Raw genomic sequence first — 19,470 nt, 5'->3', positions numbered from 1 at the left:
TTTTTTTTTTTTTTCAATTTATTGAACAGAGTTCAGGTTATAAGTGCCTGCTAATTCTTAGAGTCAAGTGTTGTTTTGGAGGGCGGGGACCTATGTAATTTTCCCAGGGAAATTGTATGATGACATGATGTCACATCTTTTCCTCCTGTTTATTTTTCAACACAGTCATAAAGATACAAATGTGCAAAGAGAAATTGAGGCTTCATTAATTTTCACAGTTGATCTCATTAAAAATTTTTTGATTACTCTCTTTTTAAATACCTATTTTGTCATTTACTTTTGTCTTACTTGTCATTGACTTTCTTTTGACTTCACTGACTAATGAAATCTTGCATCTTCTATAGAAACTGCAGTTATATTTGGCAACCTATTTGTGTTTTATTTATGTTATATTGTCAGGTGTTTAAAGTACTGTACAATTGATGAGAATAAATGAATCAGAGTTGGAGTACATAGATGGATATTACTGTGAAGCAGTTGAGTGTTAGTGTGAGAGGGGAAAATATTTTCTTGAGAATCATTTTAGAAATGGCTATTTCATTGGTGAACCTTCCCTTGCTATGATGTCTTTCCATGTACAGACCTAAACCTTAATTCTTCAGGAACCTGGAGAATGAACACTTGTATGATGAAGGCTTCCTGTGTCTTTCTATATCTGAGACTTGATAAGGGAGGTTATATTTGTCATCTCATTTAATCCTCACAAAAATTTTATGAATTCCTTCCATTCAATAACGTGAAGAAACTGAGTTAGTTTTCATAGTCAAGTGCTCTAAACATTTAAGTACAAGTTTTTATGCTTAATATATTAATATCTGTCTCTTAGATAAATAAATACCCAGTGGTGGGATAGCTAGGCCATGTAGTTAGTATATGTATAACTTTAAAAGAAACTGCTAAACTTTTCCATATTGGCTCTATCATTTTGGATTCCAGTGATATATGAGAGTTCTACTTGATCCACATCGTGACCAGCCTTGAGCTATCAGTTTTTAAGTTTTAGCCTTTTTAGTAGGTGTATAGTGATATCTCACGGAGAAGGCAATGGCACCCCACTCCAGTACTCTTGCCTGGAAAATCCCATGGACGGAGGAGCCTGGAAGGCTGCAGTCCATGGGGTCGCTAGGAGTCGGACATGACTGAGTGACTTCACTTTCACTTTTCACCTTCATGCATTGGAGAAGGAAATGGCAACCCACTCCAGTGTTCTTGCCTGGAGAATCCCAGGGACGGGGGAGCCTGGTGGGCTGCCGTCTGTGGGGTTGCACAGAGTCGGACACAGAGTCATTGCCGTCCCCGATTGCCTTGCTGTGGTATAATAAAAAATATGTCTAATCTCTGTCCCAGGTAATCAGTGTGCATGCGTGCTAAGTTGGTTCAGTTGTGTCTGACTCTTCAGGCACATACACCAATTACCTGGGACAGAGATTAGATATATTTTTTTTTATACCACAGCAACACAATAAATATCTTAGCTAATTTCTGTCCCAGGTAATTGGTACAGAGCTTCAGAAACACTTGGAATTTATTGAGTGATTAGAGTGTCTTTGTTATGCTAGTTAGGTCACTCTGATGGGCCTCTAGATAAATTCAGGATGGAGGCTGGTCAGGAGAAAGACTCAAATACATGATTAGAGTGTTGAACTTTTAGCCACTTGACTTCCTGGAAAGGAGGAGAGGGGGCTGGAGATTGAATTCAATCGTATGATCTGTGATTTAATTATTTATGCCTACATAAGTGAAGTCACTCAGTCGTGCCCGACTCTTTGCAACCATGGACTGCAGCCCACCAGGCTCCTCTGTCCATGGGATTTTCTAGGCAAGAATACTGGACTGGGTTGTCATTTCCTTCTCCAGAGGATCTTCCCAACCCAGGGATCGAACCCAGGTCTCCCGCATTGTAGGCAGATGCTTTACCATCTGAGCCACCAGGGAAGTCTACATAATGCCTAAGTAATGAAACCCAAATTTAAAACTCTGGACCCTGAAGCTCAGTGATGCTTCCTGGTTAGTGAAAACATTGATCTATTGAGAGAGTGATGTGCTCTGATTCCATGGGGGCCCAGACTGGAAGCTCCCAGACCTCATTCCATATGTATCCTTAATATAAAACTATATTCATAAATATAGCACCTTCGTTGAGATCCATGAGTTATTCTTTTGAATTATTGAACCAGAGAGGGCCAGGGGAACCTCTGGCTTAGGGACTATGAAAGTTCAGCTGCCATCTTAAGTGAGGGCAGTCTTGTGGAGGACTGAGCCTTAAGCTTGTGGGGTCTGCAGTAACTTCACGTGGTTATGTCCAAATTGTATTGCTGTATATTCAGCTGTGTTAGACCAGATGGGACGAAATAGAAGAGTGACTCTTTATAGAAAAAGTATGGCAATCTTTCCATGTTCCAAGTTTTTCTTGATTCCCTGCCCCCACCCCCCTCCAGAAAACCAGCTTTTGATTTCATTGATTTCCATAGTCTTTAGGGTTCACATCTTTATATCATTTTCTTCCTATGCTGATTTTTTACAGCAAAGATTCAGGATATATATATATATATATATATATATATATATATATATATAAAAGATTCTTTTCCATTATAGGTTAGTACAAGATATTGAATTTAGTGGTCCTTGTTTTTCTATTTTGTATATAGTAGTGTGTATCTGTTAATTTCAAACTTCTAATTTATCCCTTTCCGCCTTTCATCTTTGGTAACCAGAAATTTATTTTCTGTCTGTGAGTCTATTTCTGTTTTGTAAATAAGTTCATTTGTGTCATTTTCTTAGATTCCACATGTAAGTAATGTCTTATTATGTTTGTCTTTCTCTGACTTACTTCACATAGTATGATAATCTCTAGGTCTATCCATGTTGCTCCAAATGGCATTATTTCATTCTTTTTTATGGCTGAGTAAATAATATACTCCATTGTGTGTGTATGTATGTGTGTGTGTGTATATATATATATATATATCAGCTCAGTCAGTAAAGAATCTGCCTGCAGTGCAGGAGACCCAGGTTCAATCCCTGGGTCAGGAAGATCCCCTGGAGAAGGAAATGGCAACCCACCCCAGTATTCTTGCCTCGAGAATCCCATGGACAGAGGAGCCTTGCAGGCTACAGTCCATAGGGATTACAAAGAGTCGGGCACGACTGAGTGACTAACACTAATACATCTTCTTTATCTATTCATCGAGTGTGTCTGTCTGTGTATGTATGTATATATATATATATATATATATATATATATATCTCTCTCTCTCACATCTTCATTGGAAGGAGTGATGCTGAAGCTAAAACTCCAATACTTTGGCCTGATGCGAAGAGGTGACTCATTTGGAAAGACCCTGATGCTGGGAAAGATTGAAGGTGGGAGGAGAAGGGGACGACAGAGAATAAGAAGGTTGGATGGCATCACTGACTCAATGGACATGAGTTTGACTAAACTCCGGGAGTTGGTGGACAGGAAGGCCTGGTCTGCTGCAGTCCATGGGGTCACAAAGAGTCGGACGCGACTGAGCAACTGAACTGAATTGAACTGATCACATCTTCTTTATCTATTCATTTGTAGATGGACACTTGGGTTGCTTCAAGTCTTGGCTATTGTCAATAGTGCTGCAGTGAACATAAGTGTGCATGCATCTTTTTGAATTATGGTTTACTCTGGATATATGCCCAGGAGTGGGATTATAGGATCATATAGCGAATCTATTTTTAGTTTTTTAAGAAACCTCCATACTCGTCTTTATAGTAGCTGCACCAATTTACATTCCCACCAACAGTGTAGGGGCGTTGCTCTTTCTCCACTCCGTCTCCAGCATTTCCTATTTGTAGACTTTTTGACGATGTCCATTCTGACTGGTGTGAGGTGATATCTCATTGTAGCTGTGATTTGCATTTCTCCAATTAAAAATGAAAGTGTTAGTCATTCAGTTGTGTCTGACTCTTTGAGACTCCCTGAGCTGTAGCCCACTAGGCTCCTCAGTTCATGCAATTCTCCAGGCGAGAATACTGGAGTGGGTTGCCATTCCCTTCTCCAGGGGATCTTCTCAACCCAGAGACTGAACCTGGGTCTCCTTCATTGCAGGTGGATTCTTGACTGTCTGAGCCACCAGCAAAGCCACATTTCTCTAACCATTAGTGATGTTGAGCATATTTCCTGTGTCTGTTTACCATAAACACAGCAGTTTTTCAGTCCTCTCAGGGGACCTAACATAGAAAGATGATCTCAGAAGTTATTCAGAAGAGGAAAAAACTTGTTAGTGAAAAAAATGTGTTTTAAAATACACATTTTAAAGCTAGAATTCTAAACGAGGTTATGAAGTCTGATCCTGAAGTCATGAAGAATAGGATAGTAAAGTAGTAGGTTCTATTTGTTAGTGATGTCATTGTAGCCCTTTTTGAGAAAAAGTGCTGTGATTAGATGATCTGAAGAAGTCCATTGCAGTTCTGTAAAATCTAAGGTAAGTTATTTCCCTGAAGGTGGTAGGAAAGCTATTTTATTGCTAATGAAAAGCTGATGAGAGAGTTATTGCTGCAGGATTGATCCATTGCCCTTTTCAGAAGCTCTGAGATTCTCAGACCTAATGGATGAAAAAGAGCAGAAATAACAGAGTTAGGTAGCTAGAGTTTAAAATTTGAAAGAAACATTCGATGGCTTGACATAGGTTGTCACTTATGTTTTGTGGATGCCCTTCTAAGCAAAGCGTTAGGGGAATTCTTGGCCAATTTCTCTGTTGGTGTGCTGAGAGCTTAGTTCATGTGTTTGGCATTAAATAGAGCTTCCATTAATTGATCAACAAAGTGCTTGTATATCACTAGGAAGTATTGAAAAAGCCCACTTTAAAGGAAATTTTAGTAGTTAATTTCTATGCTGCCATAACTTTGATCCCATTGATCTTCTTATAGCCATTATGATGTCTGTCTTCTAGCCTGAAACTCTGAGCAGATACTCTATGGTATTTATTTTTGTATTCTCAGGGCTTAGCGTGATACACTGCTTAATAAATTTGTGTTGAATAAATGAATAATTAAAGGAACTTTTATTCCTTTTTGGCAGGACATAGGGAACACAAAAGATTAAGCTCAATTAAACTTCAGGAATACTGAGAAAATTCGCATTTAAAAAAAGATATAATGTCAAATTGTGTGTTACATTTCAAGTCTGTTTTGTTCAGCTTCACCTTAGATATTTACAAGTGTTAATAAGCTATGAATAAATAAGTAATGCATATTTTCAATTTAATAGTTGATATTCTGAGTTACAATCATACTTTGTTCCTCTGTGTATTCAGCACTAATATAACAAGTAAGACTATTTAGGTAGTTTCTTCTCGACATTATCCTCAATTCCATTCAATTTTTGGTCAGACATTCAATTTTTAGTCCCCAGCACAGCACTTTTCAAAGTTTGCCTCAAGATTAAAGGAGAACCTCTAAAATGTTAATTGTACCCAACATATAACATTTATTGTATGCTTTTCTTCTAATAAATACATAATCAGGACAAAAACCTTGAAAATCTGGGGAAAGCACAAATGAAAAAATATCTGTAATCCTATTACCCAATTTTGGTGTATGCCCTTTTTATATTATAAAGCTACAAATAGCTGTTTAAAATAATAGGTAAGAGGGGCAGTGTGGGTGTTGTAGAAGGGGTACAGTGAACAGCTGGCAATGAGTTCTCTTCTGGCTTTGCCATTAGCCAGTATGACCTTGGGAAAGATCTTTTATCTCTCTGGAGTTGTGTTCCTTCGTTTATAAAGGGATTGTCATAGTATCCAAGGGCCTTTTCTCACTTAAAAATTCTGATTTCATTGAAATTGAACACCTTTGAAGACAGATTTCAGAAGAATGAAACTGAAAATGTCTAAGTCTGTTCATCTTAATTATATGGCAGATTTAAAAATCTTGAACTGGTATACATTTTTTTTGCTAATGTTATTAGGTTCTATTATTATGAAGCAGTTATACTTAAAGTAGCAAATTTCTCTTGAAACAAGAACCACAATCTGAATTCCAGATGAAGGTATTTGAGCTTATAAATATATTTTTAGGAAAATGTTATATAACAATTCTCATAAGCTTTTGTTGTTGTTGTTCAGTCTGTAAGGCATGTCCAACTCTTTGCGACCCCATGGACTGTAGCACACCAGGCTCCTCTGTCCTGCACTATCTCCTGGAGTTTGCTCAAATTCACGTCCATAAGCCTTTAGGTGATCAGAAATAAATATGGTATCACCACTATTTTAGGTACACGGTATTTTATCAAAACAGCCTACCAAGGCAAAATATCAAAGCAGCTATTTTACTTGATTCTTTTTGCACCTCCAGAAAATTGGTTTTGTCTTCTCTCCCCCTCTTCCATGCATACTGTTTGTGCAAAAACTATTTTGTATGATGCGCCAAAGCTCTAAAAGTATTCAAAGGTGTGTCTGGTTTATCTTAGAAGGATGAGAACATAACATAACATAACCACTGAACAATTTCTGTGGAACAGTTAAGATGTCCTTACTTTTACCATTCCTTAGTTCGGTATGCATTTTAACAGTTATTTAAGAGTCCCTGTATGCTTAGCAAGGAATCTGAATATATGTGCCTTTTTCTCTCTTGAAAGCCTCAGCACAAGGCTGGTTATTCTATCAATACCATCAAATGACTGGGAGCTGGAGTTGAAACAATATGTAAAAATACAGCTCGTGAAAGATTTCCTTTATTAACTGTCATCATCTGCAGAATATATGTTCAAATAAACGCTGTGTAATAACTAAATTTGAGATTAATAGGCCCCTTAAGAAACAGTGAAGTCATTCAGAATAGTCAGTGAAAAATAGGCTGTAAGACTGTAACGTGCACATATTGTCCTGCTTACGTGCTCTCTCTGGTGTCATTGCCATTTATCACTGTCGGCGGGCTCGGTTCTCATTAAAACACTCTTGCACAAAAGCAACTTAATTTTCTTAAGAGAAGAGGACACCTGATTCAATTTAGCACCCAGAAACAGTAACTTGAATATATTTTTTCCTTGCTTGAGTTGAGATGAATAGTTACAAATAAGAATAGCAACTCCCCCCATTCACCTCCAGATTAAGGATGCTAAATAATTTTTTTCCAGATACCAAGAAATTGACCCATAGAAACAGGCAGGAAATGTTATTTAGTCTCAGAAAAGCAGTTAGATGGCATTTTCTCGAAACTTGCCTATAGATGGACTTCTCTTCATTCCTGTAATGTTTTTAAAACATAGAATGAAAGTGGTCCTTAAGATAGTGAATTTTAATGGTATATTAAATAATCTTCTGTTTAATTGGCAAATGCCTTGTAGCAATTCTATAGTCTTTATTTAGATATATTTGTTGAGAAGAAATATTCAGCAATGATTTTAAAGCAATATACTACTTTTTAGTCATTGGTGTTTAAAAAATACAATGTACATAATGGAATCAAATGAAGAATGCCTCTTTCATGTTGAGCATGGTATATCAACTTGCATTTTAATTGCTGTCCTGTATATTTACTTTTGTGTGGTATGGTTCAATAATACTTAACTGTTAATGTAGAAATGTATAACTCAAATTTTACTTGTTACAAAATTTATACAGGGAAAATAGTGGTAACAAAGTAGTCAGTACTAAAATGTCCACCTAAGGTGCTTATTAGCCAATTATAAGTTTTAAAACAGACACTATACGCTTTTTTTTTTTTTTTTTTGGCTTTTCTATAGCATTTTGCAAAATACCTTACAAATAAAAAGAAAATATTTTGTATTTCCTTGTTTAATTGGAGACCAAGAAGAAGGAATTCAATCTTTGATGTCTTTGTACTTTTTCCAACTGAACCTATGCTTAGAAAGGAAAGAAATATTAAGGCTGGTTCCCTTTCTTGTGAGTCAGAGGCAGGAGTGATACAAATGCACATAGCTGAGGAACTTTTCCAGTGTAGGATAATGCGATTTTGATCTCCAACAACTGTCACCAGTATTCAATTTTCTTTTTCCTCTTGGCTTTTCACGATGTGGTATGACATATGCAATAGTAACAAGAAATTATGCTAAATAAAACTTAATAGTCTCCTCAAGCTTATGTCTTGATTTATCTAATCTGCCTGATTAGTCTTTTATTAGTTACTCCTTTGTTTATGAATGTGGTTGCTATCAGTGAGGCTTCAAGTAATGGAAAAGCTGGCTCAAAGTAGCTTGAACAAGCAGGGACTTATTTTTCTCATATCCCAAGCTGCCTTGCAGTGGGAGTGGCTGGCATTTGTTCTGTGGCCCAATGATATTAGAGTGGTTATCTCTGCATTGCTCTTGGCCCTTTCTCTTCTGGATGCGAGGCAGCTTTTGCCGCTCTAGGCAGCAAGAATGGAAGAAGGGCAGTGCCAGAAACTGTCCTCCCTAACCCCCCACCATCAAGCGGAAACCAATATTTATCTCGTTGGCCAGAACTTTGTTGCATGGCAACCCTTAGCTTTTCCTTTTTCATGTGTACTTTTTGTGTCTTATTTTAAAAAATTGTTTCTGGTTCTGAAGATGTAGAGTTAGTCTCCTATTTTCTTGTTTTGTTGTGCCTTCCAATTCCAGGTCTCTAATTTACGTAATATTTTCTTTTTTTAGCATGTTGTGAAAAAATCCATTTCCCCTCCTTTTCCTAAGTGTGTTAGGATGGAGCTTCTGTCACGTGTAGTTTTCTCACATTGTCTGTATTTTTTTCTATAAACTCCTGTTCAGTGGGGGATGTTTAATTGGAATCTACTTTGTTCTGGATTATGGAAGTAACTCCAGGGAAAAGTTTTGCATCTGCTTATTTCTGGGCCTCAAGAGTTCCACTGGTCTTTGATCTGCCTTTTCTTTCAATGAAGATGCTTCATTTCTTTGAGATGCTTGAATCAATGGTAAATCAAGTAAATTTCACCCTGTGCCACGCTCCCCCCCACCCCCGCCACCGATGCAGGCTCTGTTACCTTCTTGACTGTTGGAGAAGAGCTTTGTACTTGCTCAAGCCTGGTGGCGGCCCCTCCAGCCTCCTGGTGGCCACAGGTGCCTCAGCTTTCTGCCCCTCACCCTTTGCAGCCAAGGCCAGTGCATCCCACTGCTTCATGCGTGCGCATCAGTATCACCTGGGCGAGCTCAGCCTCAAAGCCTGTGCTTGACCCCTCTGGCCTTGACTAACTTCTTGTTTTGTTTTAGCGCAACTGTATGTTTAAAACGTGGTGTTGTTGTTATCATCTAGTGAGTGGTGTGAGTCCAAAGATTACATACGTGAAATGCTGTCTCATGCACACCTCTCCCCCACCCCTGCTCTCTCCCTTGACGACATCTCTGGCAGATCTCAAAGTTTCTTCGATCACTTTTTGTTACAAAAGCAGTTGTGTTTAGTAGTTAAGTTCAACTTTCTAGTATTAAATGATTCAAGGAAGTCTAGCTTAACCAAGTTCCCTTCTTTGCCACCCTAGGCCTAATCTTTGGTTATGTTTGTTTGTTTTTCTTGGGGGGGTTGGGGAGAAAGAAGGATTTATTACTTGCAGCAAGTAAGGAGAACATCAGAGACCTTTTCCCAAAGCAGTGTCTCCCCGAATTGCAAAACTAGGAAATTTTAAGCTAGGAGTACATGCATGCTCACGAAAATGCTTGAGCAGAAGAGAATTCAGTAGAAAACCGGGGTCGACAGAATTCAAGCTTTTGTTGATTGAAGTCAAAAGGATCAACATCATCATTCCATCTTCCACTTGGGGTGTGTGTGTGTGTGTTTGAGTCTCTCAGTTGTGTCCGACTCTGTGACCGAATGAACTGTAGCCCCCAGGCTCCTCTGTCCATGGGATTATCCAGGCAAGAATACTGAAGTGGGTTGCCATTTCCTTCTCCAGGGGATCTCCCTGATCCAGGGATCAAACCCAGGTCTCCAGCATTGCAGGCAGATTCTTTACCATTTGAGCCACCTGGGAAGCCTCCACCTTCCACCTGGGTGGGGGTCTTTGTTCCTAGTGATAGGGCTTTACTCAAGCCCAGCTTCTTAATGTCTCACTGCAGAAGGAATTCAGGAAGAGACAAAGTGATAGGAAAGAAGTGGATTTATTTAGAGAGAGATACATATATATCGTGAGCTTCCCTGATGGCTCAGTGGTAGAGTTTGCCCGCCAATGCAGGAGATGCAGGAGACGTGGGTTCGATATCTGGGTCGGGAAGATCCCTTGGAGAAGAAAATAGCAGCCCACTCCAGTATTCTTGCCTGGAAAATCCCATGGACAGTGGAGCCTGGTGGGCTACAGTCCATGGGGTCTCAGAGTTGGACATGACTTAGGTACTAAGCAACACCACCACCAACACAGAATACAGTCCATATCAGAAGGCAAGAGCAGCGCTGGGACTAACTGCACAGGGTGTGGGCCAGCTCAGAAGGCGAGAGGCCCTAATGTGTGCTTTTAAAGTACAGAAAATTGGACTTGTTTCTTAATACTTCCATATATGATACAAATATAAACTTTTTTTGGTGATAGACAGATAGGGAGGAGGATGTGGTCTGTTTCACTCTTTTTTTACTTTCTCACCCTCCCTACTCTTCAGAGTCCAGGGTAAGAGTAGGACTTTTTCATTAAAGAGAGATGGACAGAATCTGATGGTATTGGCGCTGTTCTAATCTGGCCCTCAGGGTCTGTGTCATAGAGGCATCCACCTTCTATTTCTTTTTCCAGGACAGGTTGGGGGAAGGAGTTCTTCAGAGCATACCTTCAGCCCCCACCCCTTCACACAGCCCTTCATCTCTCATTGCTGGAGTCTCTTTGCCTTGGAAGACAGCTCTTTAGGGTCTCTCACAATGAATCAAGTTTGATGGCAGTCCTCTGAGGCACCTGTTTGGCCCTTGCAATTGAATCTTGCCACATCACTGAATTGAAGTGTGCTCTGCCCAGTTGCCTACTTACTTCCTTGCCCTCCCCTTGTGGTCTGTCCCTGGCAGCCTCCCCAGCTTTGCTGTTTCTGGTTGGGAAGCAAGCACCTGTCTATGGTTCATTATACATCCTCCCTGTGGCCCCACTGCAGCTCTAGGGAATAGACCGGGATGACTCCGCAAGCTCACACCGCTCTCTGCCCCTATGGCAGCCTGGCAAGTGCTTTGTCCCTCAGTAAATATCCATCTCCAGCCTGGGAGGTGTGATGGGCATGTCAGCTTTCTACCCTAGAGAAAGAGGAAAAAGTTATGACCTGCTACTTCGAGAAATTTCTTTTTATCTCCTCCAGAACTTCTAGCCTTTTCTTATATAGCCTGCCTATGAAATGGTCCCTAACCCCAACTTAGTTTTCATGTCTTTCTATAAGCTCTGCATGTGTGTGTCTAGAATATTACTTTGTACTAGTGGGATACTTACCACAGCATGCTCTTTAACTTAGAACATTATTAGAAATTCAGAGACAACCATCAATGTCCCATTTTAGCATTTCGGTAAGCATTGCTGTGTATGTTGACTGAGGAAGCAGGTTATGCAACAGCAAACACCAGAAGTTTCATAAATTAATTTGCAACAGATCATTCATACTGACTATAAATGCTGGATCTCATTTTTTTTTAATTTAGTAGACTGATAAGGGAAAGAAGAAGAGAGGTATTGTTCCAGAGTTATGAAAATTGTAGATACAGTTTTATGAGAAGAGTTGGGTAAGACTCAACAGTGTCATACATTTGGAATGCAGTCATTTTATAAATGGACCACATGTTTATGTAACTCCAGAGCACGGAACACAGTCAGTGCTCAGCAGTTTAAGAAGGTGAAGTTTTGGGCTTACTGTCAGGTAGGACTTCATAATATTTAAAGGCATTCGGCAATGGAAGTGCTTGTTTTCCTGAATTAGAAAACTCTCTGTTCCCATGCTGTTCAATTTTTTTCCTGTTGTTATTTTTTTTAAAGCTACTATTTTCTTTTCTTTTGTATTTTTGGCCATGCCGTATGACATGCAGGATCTTAGCACCCTGACTAGGGATTGAACCCGCGCCCCCAGCATTGGAAGCACAGAGTCTTAACCACTGGGCCACTAGGAAAGTCCTTGTTTCTTTTAAAGAAGTTTTGTTTATTTTTGGTTACACTTAGTTTGGGCGGCCAGGCTTTCTCCAGTTGCAGTGAGCAGAGGCTACTCTTCATTGCAGTGTGGGCTTCTCCTTGCTTTGGCTTTTCTGGTTGGAAAGCTCGGGCTCTAGATGCATGGGCTTTAGGAGTTGCTCCACTCAGATTTGGTATTTTCCGTGTGCAGCTCTGGGGTGTGTGGGCTTCAATAGTTGAAGCTCCTGAGCCCTAGAGCCCTTGGGTTTCAGTAATTGTGGAGCATGGGCTTAGTTGCTCTAAGGCATGTGGAATCTTCCTGGCCCAGAAATCGAACCCACGTCCCCTGCATTGGCAGGCACAATCCTATCCACTGAGCCACCAGGGAAGTTTCCCTTCCCTTTTTAATTTACCTTTTTATTTTAAATAATTCCAAGTACGTTATGAAGAAATTAATTTGTTATTGAACTTGCTCAATTTTCCAAAATAATTTAATAAAGACATGCAGTAATATATATTAAACATTAGTAAAATACCATATAGCAAGTAAATATGATACTAAAAGCAATGTATTATCTAAAAATATGTAATATAAAGGAAGTCAATCTACTCATTATTAAAAAACCACCAAAAAATAAAACCCCACCTCAGTTCTAGCTTTTTTATTTAGCATTGATCAAATTATCCATCAAACATGATTACATTAAGGTATATACTTGGCACATGGGGTTGCTGAGTTAATATTGAAAATGTTACTGTTCAGGTCATTTAGTTGACATAAGAATTATTCATTCATTCTTTGATTCAGTAATATTTATTGGATTTACTACAAGTCAGATGCTGTTCTAGCCAGTGATGAGACAATCTTGTACATATTAGGCAAAATTCTTCTTGTGATGAAACATTCTAGAGGGGGAATGAGTAATTAAGTTGATTCTAGCAAATGAGATAATAAATGAAATCCTCTGTTTAAAAATAAGTGGATCCTCTCCAATATGGCTTCCAGAAAACTCATATCCTAAGAGAGTCTGGTCATATATCCTGGAGGGTCGTCCTTTCAGAACAAATTGTCTTTGGTGGCTCATGTTTGATCTTAGGACATGAAATTTGTATGTAGCCATGTTTGTTTGGATATAAAAATAAAAGCGCATTTTTGGTTTATTTTCAAAACCAAGTATTTACACGCTGCAGACACACGTAGAAGATGCCCTCTGTTCATCCTGGGGCTTCTCATACACCCAGCACAGGCATGTGTTCTAGAGAGTTCTCAGCCTCCAGCTTGTCAGGCAGCAGAGTTATCACAATTGTGCAAACTAGAGATCGAAATCTTATTTAAAAATAAAACATGTATACATTTTTTTTAACACAAAGAGGTTTAAAATGCAAGCAATAAATGGTTCAGCATCTTCTTGCTCAGAAATAGAAATTTAAAATGTTAAAAAGAAAAAAAAGGGGAGGGGGACAGAACAAAGTGCAAAAAATGACCCCCACACAGTTCCCCTCCAATTTAACCGTAGTTAAGAAGGGGGTTTTTTGTGATCCCTTTAGAAAAAAGTGTTTTTCATTCTTATCTGTGTGTGTGTGTGTGTGTGTGTGTGTGTACCTATACATTTACACAATAGGAGTGTGGTATGATTACAATCAGGGATTCCCTCATGGCTCAAATGGTAAAGAGTCTGCCTGCAATGGGGGAGACCAGAGTTCGATCCCTGGGTTAGGAAGATTCCCTGGAGAAGGAAATGGCAACCCACTCCAGTATTCTTGCCCAGAAAATTCCATGAATGGAGGAGACTGGTGGGTCACGAAGAGCCTTGACACAACTGAGCGACTTCACCTCATGATTACAATAAGAAATACGTAATACATATTCCTGGCACAGAGCTCCTAAAACACTTGGATTTCTGAAGTGAAGAGAGTTGGCAAGGTGTCCTTTGTTATGCTAATCAGGAGACTTCTGAAAAGGCCCTAGCTAACCTGGGACTGGGGCTGGTTGCCAGAGGATCAGAGATGAGAAGGTTGGATCTCTTGGGGTGGGCAGTGGGGCTGGAGTTCAGTCATTAAACTCGCCAGTCAATTCAGCCACCAGTGAATTGGTTCATTGAACTATTTGGTTCAGCCCCCAAGGCCAGTGTTTAAATTAATCATGCTTTGTAATGGAGCCTCCATAGAAAACTAAAGGATGGGTTCTGAGAGCTTCTGAGTTGGTGAGCACTGGAAGCGATGAAAGAGGAGTGTGATCAGAGGGCATGGCAGCGCCACTCCCTTTCCCCATACCTTGCCCTCTGGCGGTTCCTGAGTTATGGTCTTTTATAATATAAAATAATTATATAATATAATATAAAGCAGTAATGCAGTGAGTGAGTTGGTTTCCTGAGTTTTGTGAGCTGCTCTAGCAAATTAATCAAGCTAGACTGGACTGGTCATGGGAAGCTCTGATTGAAAACCAGTTGGTCAGAAGCACAGGTGACAACCTTGACTTGATTGGTATCTGAAATGGCAACCGTCTTATGGTCCTAAATCCTTAACCTGGGGGATCTGATGCTATTTCCAGGTAGATTGTGTCAGAACTGAGTTGAATTGCAGGATGCTGTGGCAGTGAGCATGGGGACACTCAGGCCACCTAGAGGTGTGGATGTATCTGTGTTGGAGGAGGTGACTGGAAGCTTCTTGGAATGACAGTGCCTAAGCTGAGTCACTACAATAAATGGGAGTTCCTGGGTCGAGGAAGGGAGAAAGGCATTCCAGGCCAAAGAGCAAGGAGGTAAGGAACAGCATGAGTGCAGGGAATCACAAGTGGTTTGGCGCTGTCAGAAGATCAATTTTGAAGCATAAATGAGATGGACGGAGACATGTTCATGGACAGCTTTGCACTTCATGCTGGAAATTCCTCTTTCAGTCAAGGGATAGGCATGTCTTTATATATCAGTTAAAAGCTCTCCATTTACCCAGAACCTTAGTCAGCTGTATCACCAATGGTTATTGGAGCCCACTGCATGGTGAATGATTTCAAATCCATCATCACTGTCAGGAAAACAGCTAAGAAGATGGCCTGCAGCATCTTTGGATACCTCAGATATCTCATCGCTGTCATCACCACCATTTTATAAAATGTGGGAATATAGTCAATCCACATAAAATATATTGCTTGGGTTTGGGTTAAAAGAACAGGATGGAGTGGTAGAATGGCATTTTGATCTGATGAGTCATAGTTGATACTTAGTTTACTTTGACTTCCCAGTCTTTTTCCTTCTGATGTTCCACGTGTTTTTTGTAATGCTGGAGAAAAACCATTAGTGATCCTAGTATAAGATTGGCAAAAGGCCCTGAAAAGAAAAAAATTGAAAGAAGAGGAATCCAAATGGGAATATCTCATCCACTTACTAAAAATAGAAACTGGTTCTAAGCTTAAGATAGAGTCTAGAAATAAACATTGTGGGAAAGGTGCATTTTTATAGAAAGGAAGGCAGAGTTCCCTATTGATCTCTCCACAACTCATTTGTTTATTCACTTTTACTTATTTTTCTCCACACATAAAACTTTTTCCTGAATCATCCCAAAGTGGGATTCCAGGAAGCTGCGTTAAATATGTTACTATAGTTTACCTTTGTCATCTGTGATGTTTTATTTAGCCAAATCTTTTTTTTCTTTCCTCTGCTCCCTGTACAACACAGAAGACCATATGCCATTGTCCCTGCCAGGGAACAGAGGTTTCCCTGGTCTGTAGCTGATCCTGTGTTGATGCCACAGAGGAGCAGTGGTCCAGTGCCATCTTTTATTGATAAGGCCAGCAAAGGAGAAATCTAATGAAATTATCAAAGCTTTGAATTAATTATGAACTTGAATAGGAGAGCTAAGCTCTCTGGAGCCAAGGATCTCATTACCCATGCACTCCCATTGCATCCTCTTCTGGAGCAGAAGGCATTTTCAGCTACATCTCTTAGCTTGGCTTTGGACCTTATTCAAACTTGGCTAAACTGACATCCTCTTCTTACTACAATGTGGCTGCTAATGTCTGTGATGATTAATTTAATTTAATTCTGCTCTGGATCTACAGGAGATGTCAATGGGTTTTCTCTACCCCTCCTTCTGCCTTTTATTATTTTTTCTTTCTCTCCTTTTCTCCCCCATCAAATTGGATATATACGAGTTTTTAATCTTTTTGGAGTCACGTGAGAAGCTCTCAGAAATTCAGGTATAGCTTCATGGAATATAGTGATTGATTTAAAGCTAAGAACTTACTATATATTCCCAGGATATTTAGGTAAGCACAAAGTCAAATATTTCTTCTTCAAATTTTGAACACCAAATGGAGTTTTTCTTGCCTGTTTCTACTTTAGAATTAATGGTGTAGCAATAACTTCCATGGGCTTAACAAGTGTTCACATTTCTAATGTGTGTTGTATGATAACTACAGATCTCACTTTATGAGTGTAGCTCATGGGACTTACGCTTTCTGATGAAGAGTAGTTCATGTTTGTTTGCTTTCCTTTTCCAATAATTTGAATTTTCTTTCTTTTCTTCCTTCCTTTCCTTTTGCTGCTTCTTTTTTTTTTCTTTCTTTCTTTTTTTAGGTGAATAAATCAACCTGTGATTGTTTTAAATCTCAAGTAGCAAAATCAATAACAACAAGGCTTTGATTTGCTCTTGGTGATGGTTCTTTAGTACTATCACATAGGTTCAAAGCATCTCATGGCAAGCCTTTTTGGCTTGCTTTTGAGACCCATTATTTATGAATTCCTAAGCTGCAGTTCATCTATCTTAGTAAATGACAGGCCATTGGCAATTATTGTAAGCGGTGACTAACTTTGCTTTACAGAGTCAGTGTTTTAAGGTTTTGAATATTGAGGGGATGGGAGAATGATAGCTTTTGCTTTTCCTTTTCCTATTTACTTTCAGTGAGTTTTTTCCCCCCATTTATTTTCTCTATAGGCAGCTGCAATATTTAATTCAGCCTTTGGAAGTTTTTTGGTAAGTAAACATGATTTAATTTGTCTTTTATAACTTTTGTTGTGATGTTTGTATGAAAGATTTAGTGAAAATCAGACATTTTTTTTTAATTTGGTTAAATATAAAATCTTGAATCCTGTTATGTATCATTCTCCACACTGTAAAGAAAATTAGTTAATAAATAAAAGAAATGTTGTCTTACAATATAATTTGGAGGCTTGGGTTTAATATTCCATTTAATGGATTCAAGGAATCAATTAAAACACTATGTGTCTCCTTAAAGAGGTTATGTCAATATATTGATCATTTAATGAGGTCTTTTAGATTATTATTATTTTGTATCACTGGGACTGAGGATTTTGAAAAGGAAACATGACCCAGCTGGTCAGAAAGGGAATGCTAATTTACTTGTGGACATGTCATTTATTTTGTACATTTCACTGTCAAAGAAGCTACTGTCTTATATACTTCTGAGAAATCTATGTGAAAATTTGAAATGAGGAAATAACTAACGAGTCATTTGCAAGAAAATACAGTGTTTTTGACATGTGAACTATAAGTTGTATATAAAAAGATTAAAATAGTTCATTTTTCATAAGTAGAACTATTGTAATTATAAGGACAATCCTATTTTAGCATTTTTTAATCATTATCTCTGAAACAGATGATATAACAAAGACTTGGTTTGTGTTATGGAAGACTGAGAAAGAAGCTGAGTTTTCTGTCAGTTGAGGGTTTTATTTATACCCTCCCTAAAACTTTGGTCAAAATTCATGAAAACAAATTAGAATGTTGTATTTTTAGATATATAGCTCACTAATAGGTATGTGGTGCAGTGATTTACAAAAAATTGAGAACGGAATCAGTGAGGTAGATAAACTGGTTCATGAGTCTAGGCAAAATATCAATTACCTCTGTTTAAAATGCTCTTTATGTCACTTGTTATTTTATGTTTTTAAATGTAGCTGAAGCTTTAAAACAGGTTCCATGGTGTTAATTCTGCACGGTGCTGTATAACTTGTAATGTCCCAGTGTTACAGAGCTTCTAGTGATGGACCTTCTGCGAAATACATGCTTAGATTCTACCTTATTTTTAAAGAAGTAGTAATGTTATTCTCCATGGTGTATTCTTATTATTGGGTTTTAGAAGAGAGATAATAGAGTCTACTTAATGAAAATGATCTCTGGAGCCACTTATTTTAGACTCAGTAATATTTTGTGGTCATTATTTCACGTATCCAAGTATTATTTTCTGAATGTTGTCACAATTGATAACATACTGTCTGTAAGATATGTCCTTGTTGGAAGCCAGTTTTTTTTAATATGGTTGGGTTCATATATATCCACTAATAAAACATGGTTTCTTAAGCTGGATCCCTTACTCTTTAAAATGCCCAGTGTAAGTGAGAAAATAACTTTGAGGCAATTGTCTGAATAACTAAAGCAAAATACAGTCCCTCAGTTGGAGGACAAGCTCACTAAGTACAGTTTGAGCTGTGCATTGACTGTATGAGCAATAAATATATCATGATGTGTGTTCTACAAGGCCGAATTCTTTCATAAAATCCAATGAAGTCGAACTTGTTCTAGGGATTCTTTTGAATTTCTGTTATGCTCTTTCATTTTTAAAAAGTCATGCATTCTCACTCCTTAGTCTTTTGCTCTTTTTCATCTCTTCACCTTTGTATTAATGAGTCAATCAGAAGTATTTATTGATCTCTTACACACAGAGGTAGTTTTCTGAAGCTGTAGAGCTGCAAAAACAATATGACATCATCCCACTCTTCTATGAAGGTAACACAGAAGAAGAAATACAAAAAGCTAAGAAATCAAACAAAAGATGTTACTAGATGATATATGATTGTCAGATATGAACTCTGAGTTGAAAGGTTGGACAGAAACAATTTTGCTGTTGGACCTTGAAATGTGATAGGACTTAGCTAGTAAAGAAGAAAGGAGAGGAAAAGGTGTGAGCAGTGGCAGAGAGGCAGAATTGATTCCATTTTTTTACTTTCCTTCCTTTTTCTTTCCCAAAGCTGAAAATTACCAGAAGGGTTGAGAATAAAAGTTAGGATTGGAGATGTTTTGTTCCAGTGTTATAAGAGAAATAATTCTATTTTCACTTTTTTGTTCTCCTCTGTAGCTATAAGCTGGAGAAGGCAATGGCACCCCACTCCAGTACTCTTGCCTAGAAAATCCCATGGACAGAGGAGCCTGGTAGGCTGCAGTCCATGGGGTCACAAAGAGTTGGACATTTACCGAGCGACTTCACTTTCACTTTTCACCTTCATGCATTGGAGAAGGAAATGGCAACCCACTCCAGTGTTCTTGCCTGGAGAATCCCAGGGACGGGGGAGCCTGGTGGGCTGTCGCCTATGGGGTCGCACAGAGTCGGACACGACTGAAGCGACTTAGCAGCAGCAGCAGCATAGCTACAAACAAACCTTATGAACTATATGCAAGTCTGAACTAAATCGGTTAGAACTTAAATCAGTTAGTTAG

At 38.7% G+C, this 19,470-nt stretch overlaps 1 protein-coding gene across 22 annotated transcripts in view; it reads left to right on the top strand.

Annotated features, from left to right (window-relative positions):
• SLC10A7 (solute carrier family 10 member 7) overlaps positions 1 to 19,470 on the top strand; it is a 302,433-nt gene that overhangs the window by 84,514 nt on the left and 198,449 nt on the right. For 15 of the 22 annotated variants that reach the window (XM_025268132.3, XM_044930481.2, XM_006065710.4 and 12 more), the window contains one exon: positions 16,951 to 16,989. The exons of 5 other annotated variants lie outside the window; for them this stretch is intronic. In XM_025268132.3, coding sequence (XP_025123917.1) covers positions 16,951 to 16,989 — 39 coding nt within the window. Of the gene's footprint in view, positions 1 to 16,950; positions 16,990 to 17,933; positions 19,187 to 19,470 lie in introns of those variants that run through there. 2 more of the 22 variants (XM_044930496.2, XM_044930491.2) reach the window with 2 other exon arrangements.

Source organism: Bubalus bubalis, chromosome 17, assembly GCF_019923935.1.
Source record: "Bubalus bubalis isolate 160015118507 breed Murrah chromosome 17, NDDB_SH_1, whole genome shotgun sequence".
NCBI classification, from domain to species: domain Eukaryota; kingdom Metazoa; phylum Chordata; class Mammalia; order Artiodactyla; family Bovidae; genus Bubalus; species Bubalus bubalis.
The sequence above is the reverse complement of the archived record's forward strand: the minus strand, read 5'-3'. Positions and strand labels throughout refer to the sequence as shown.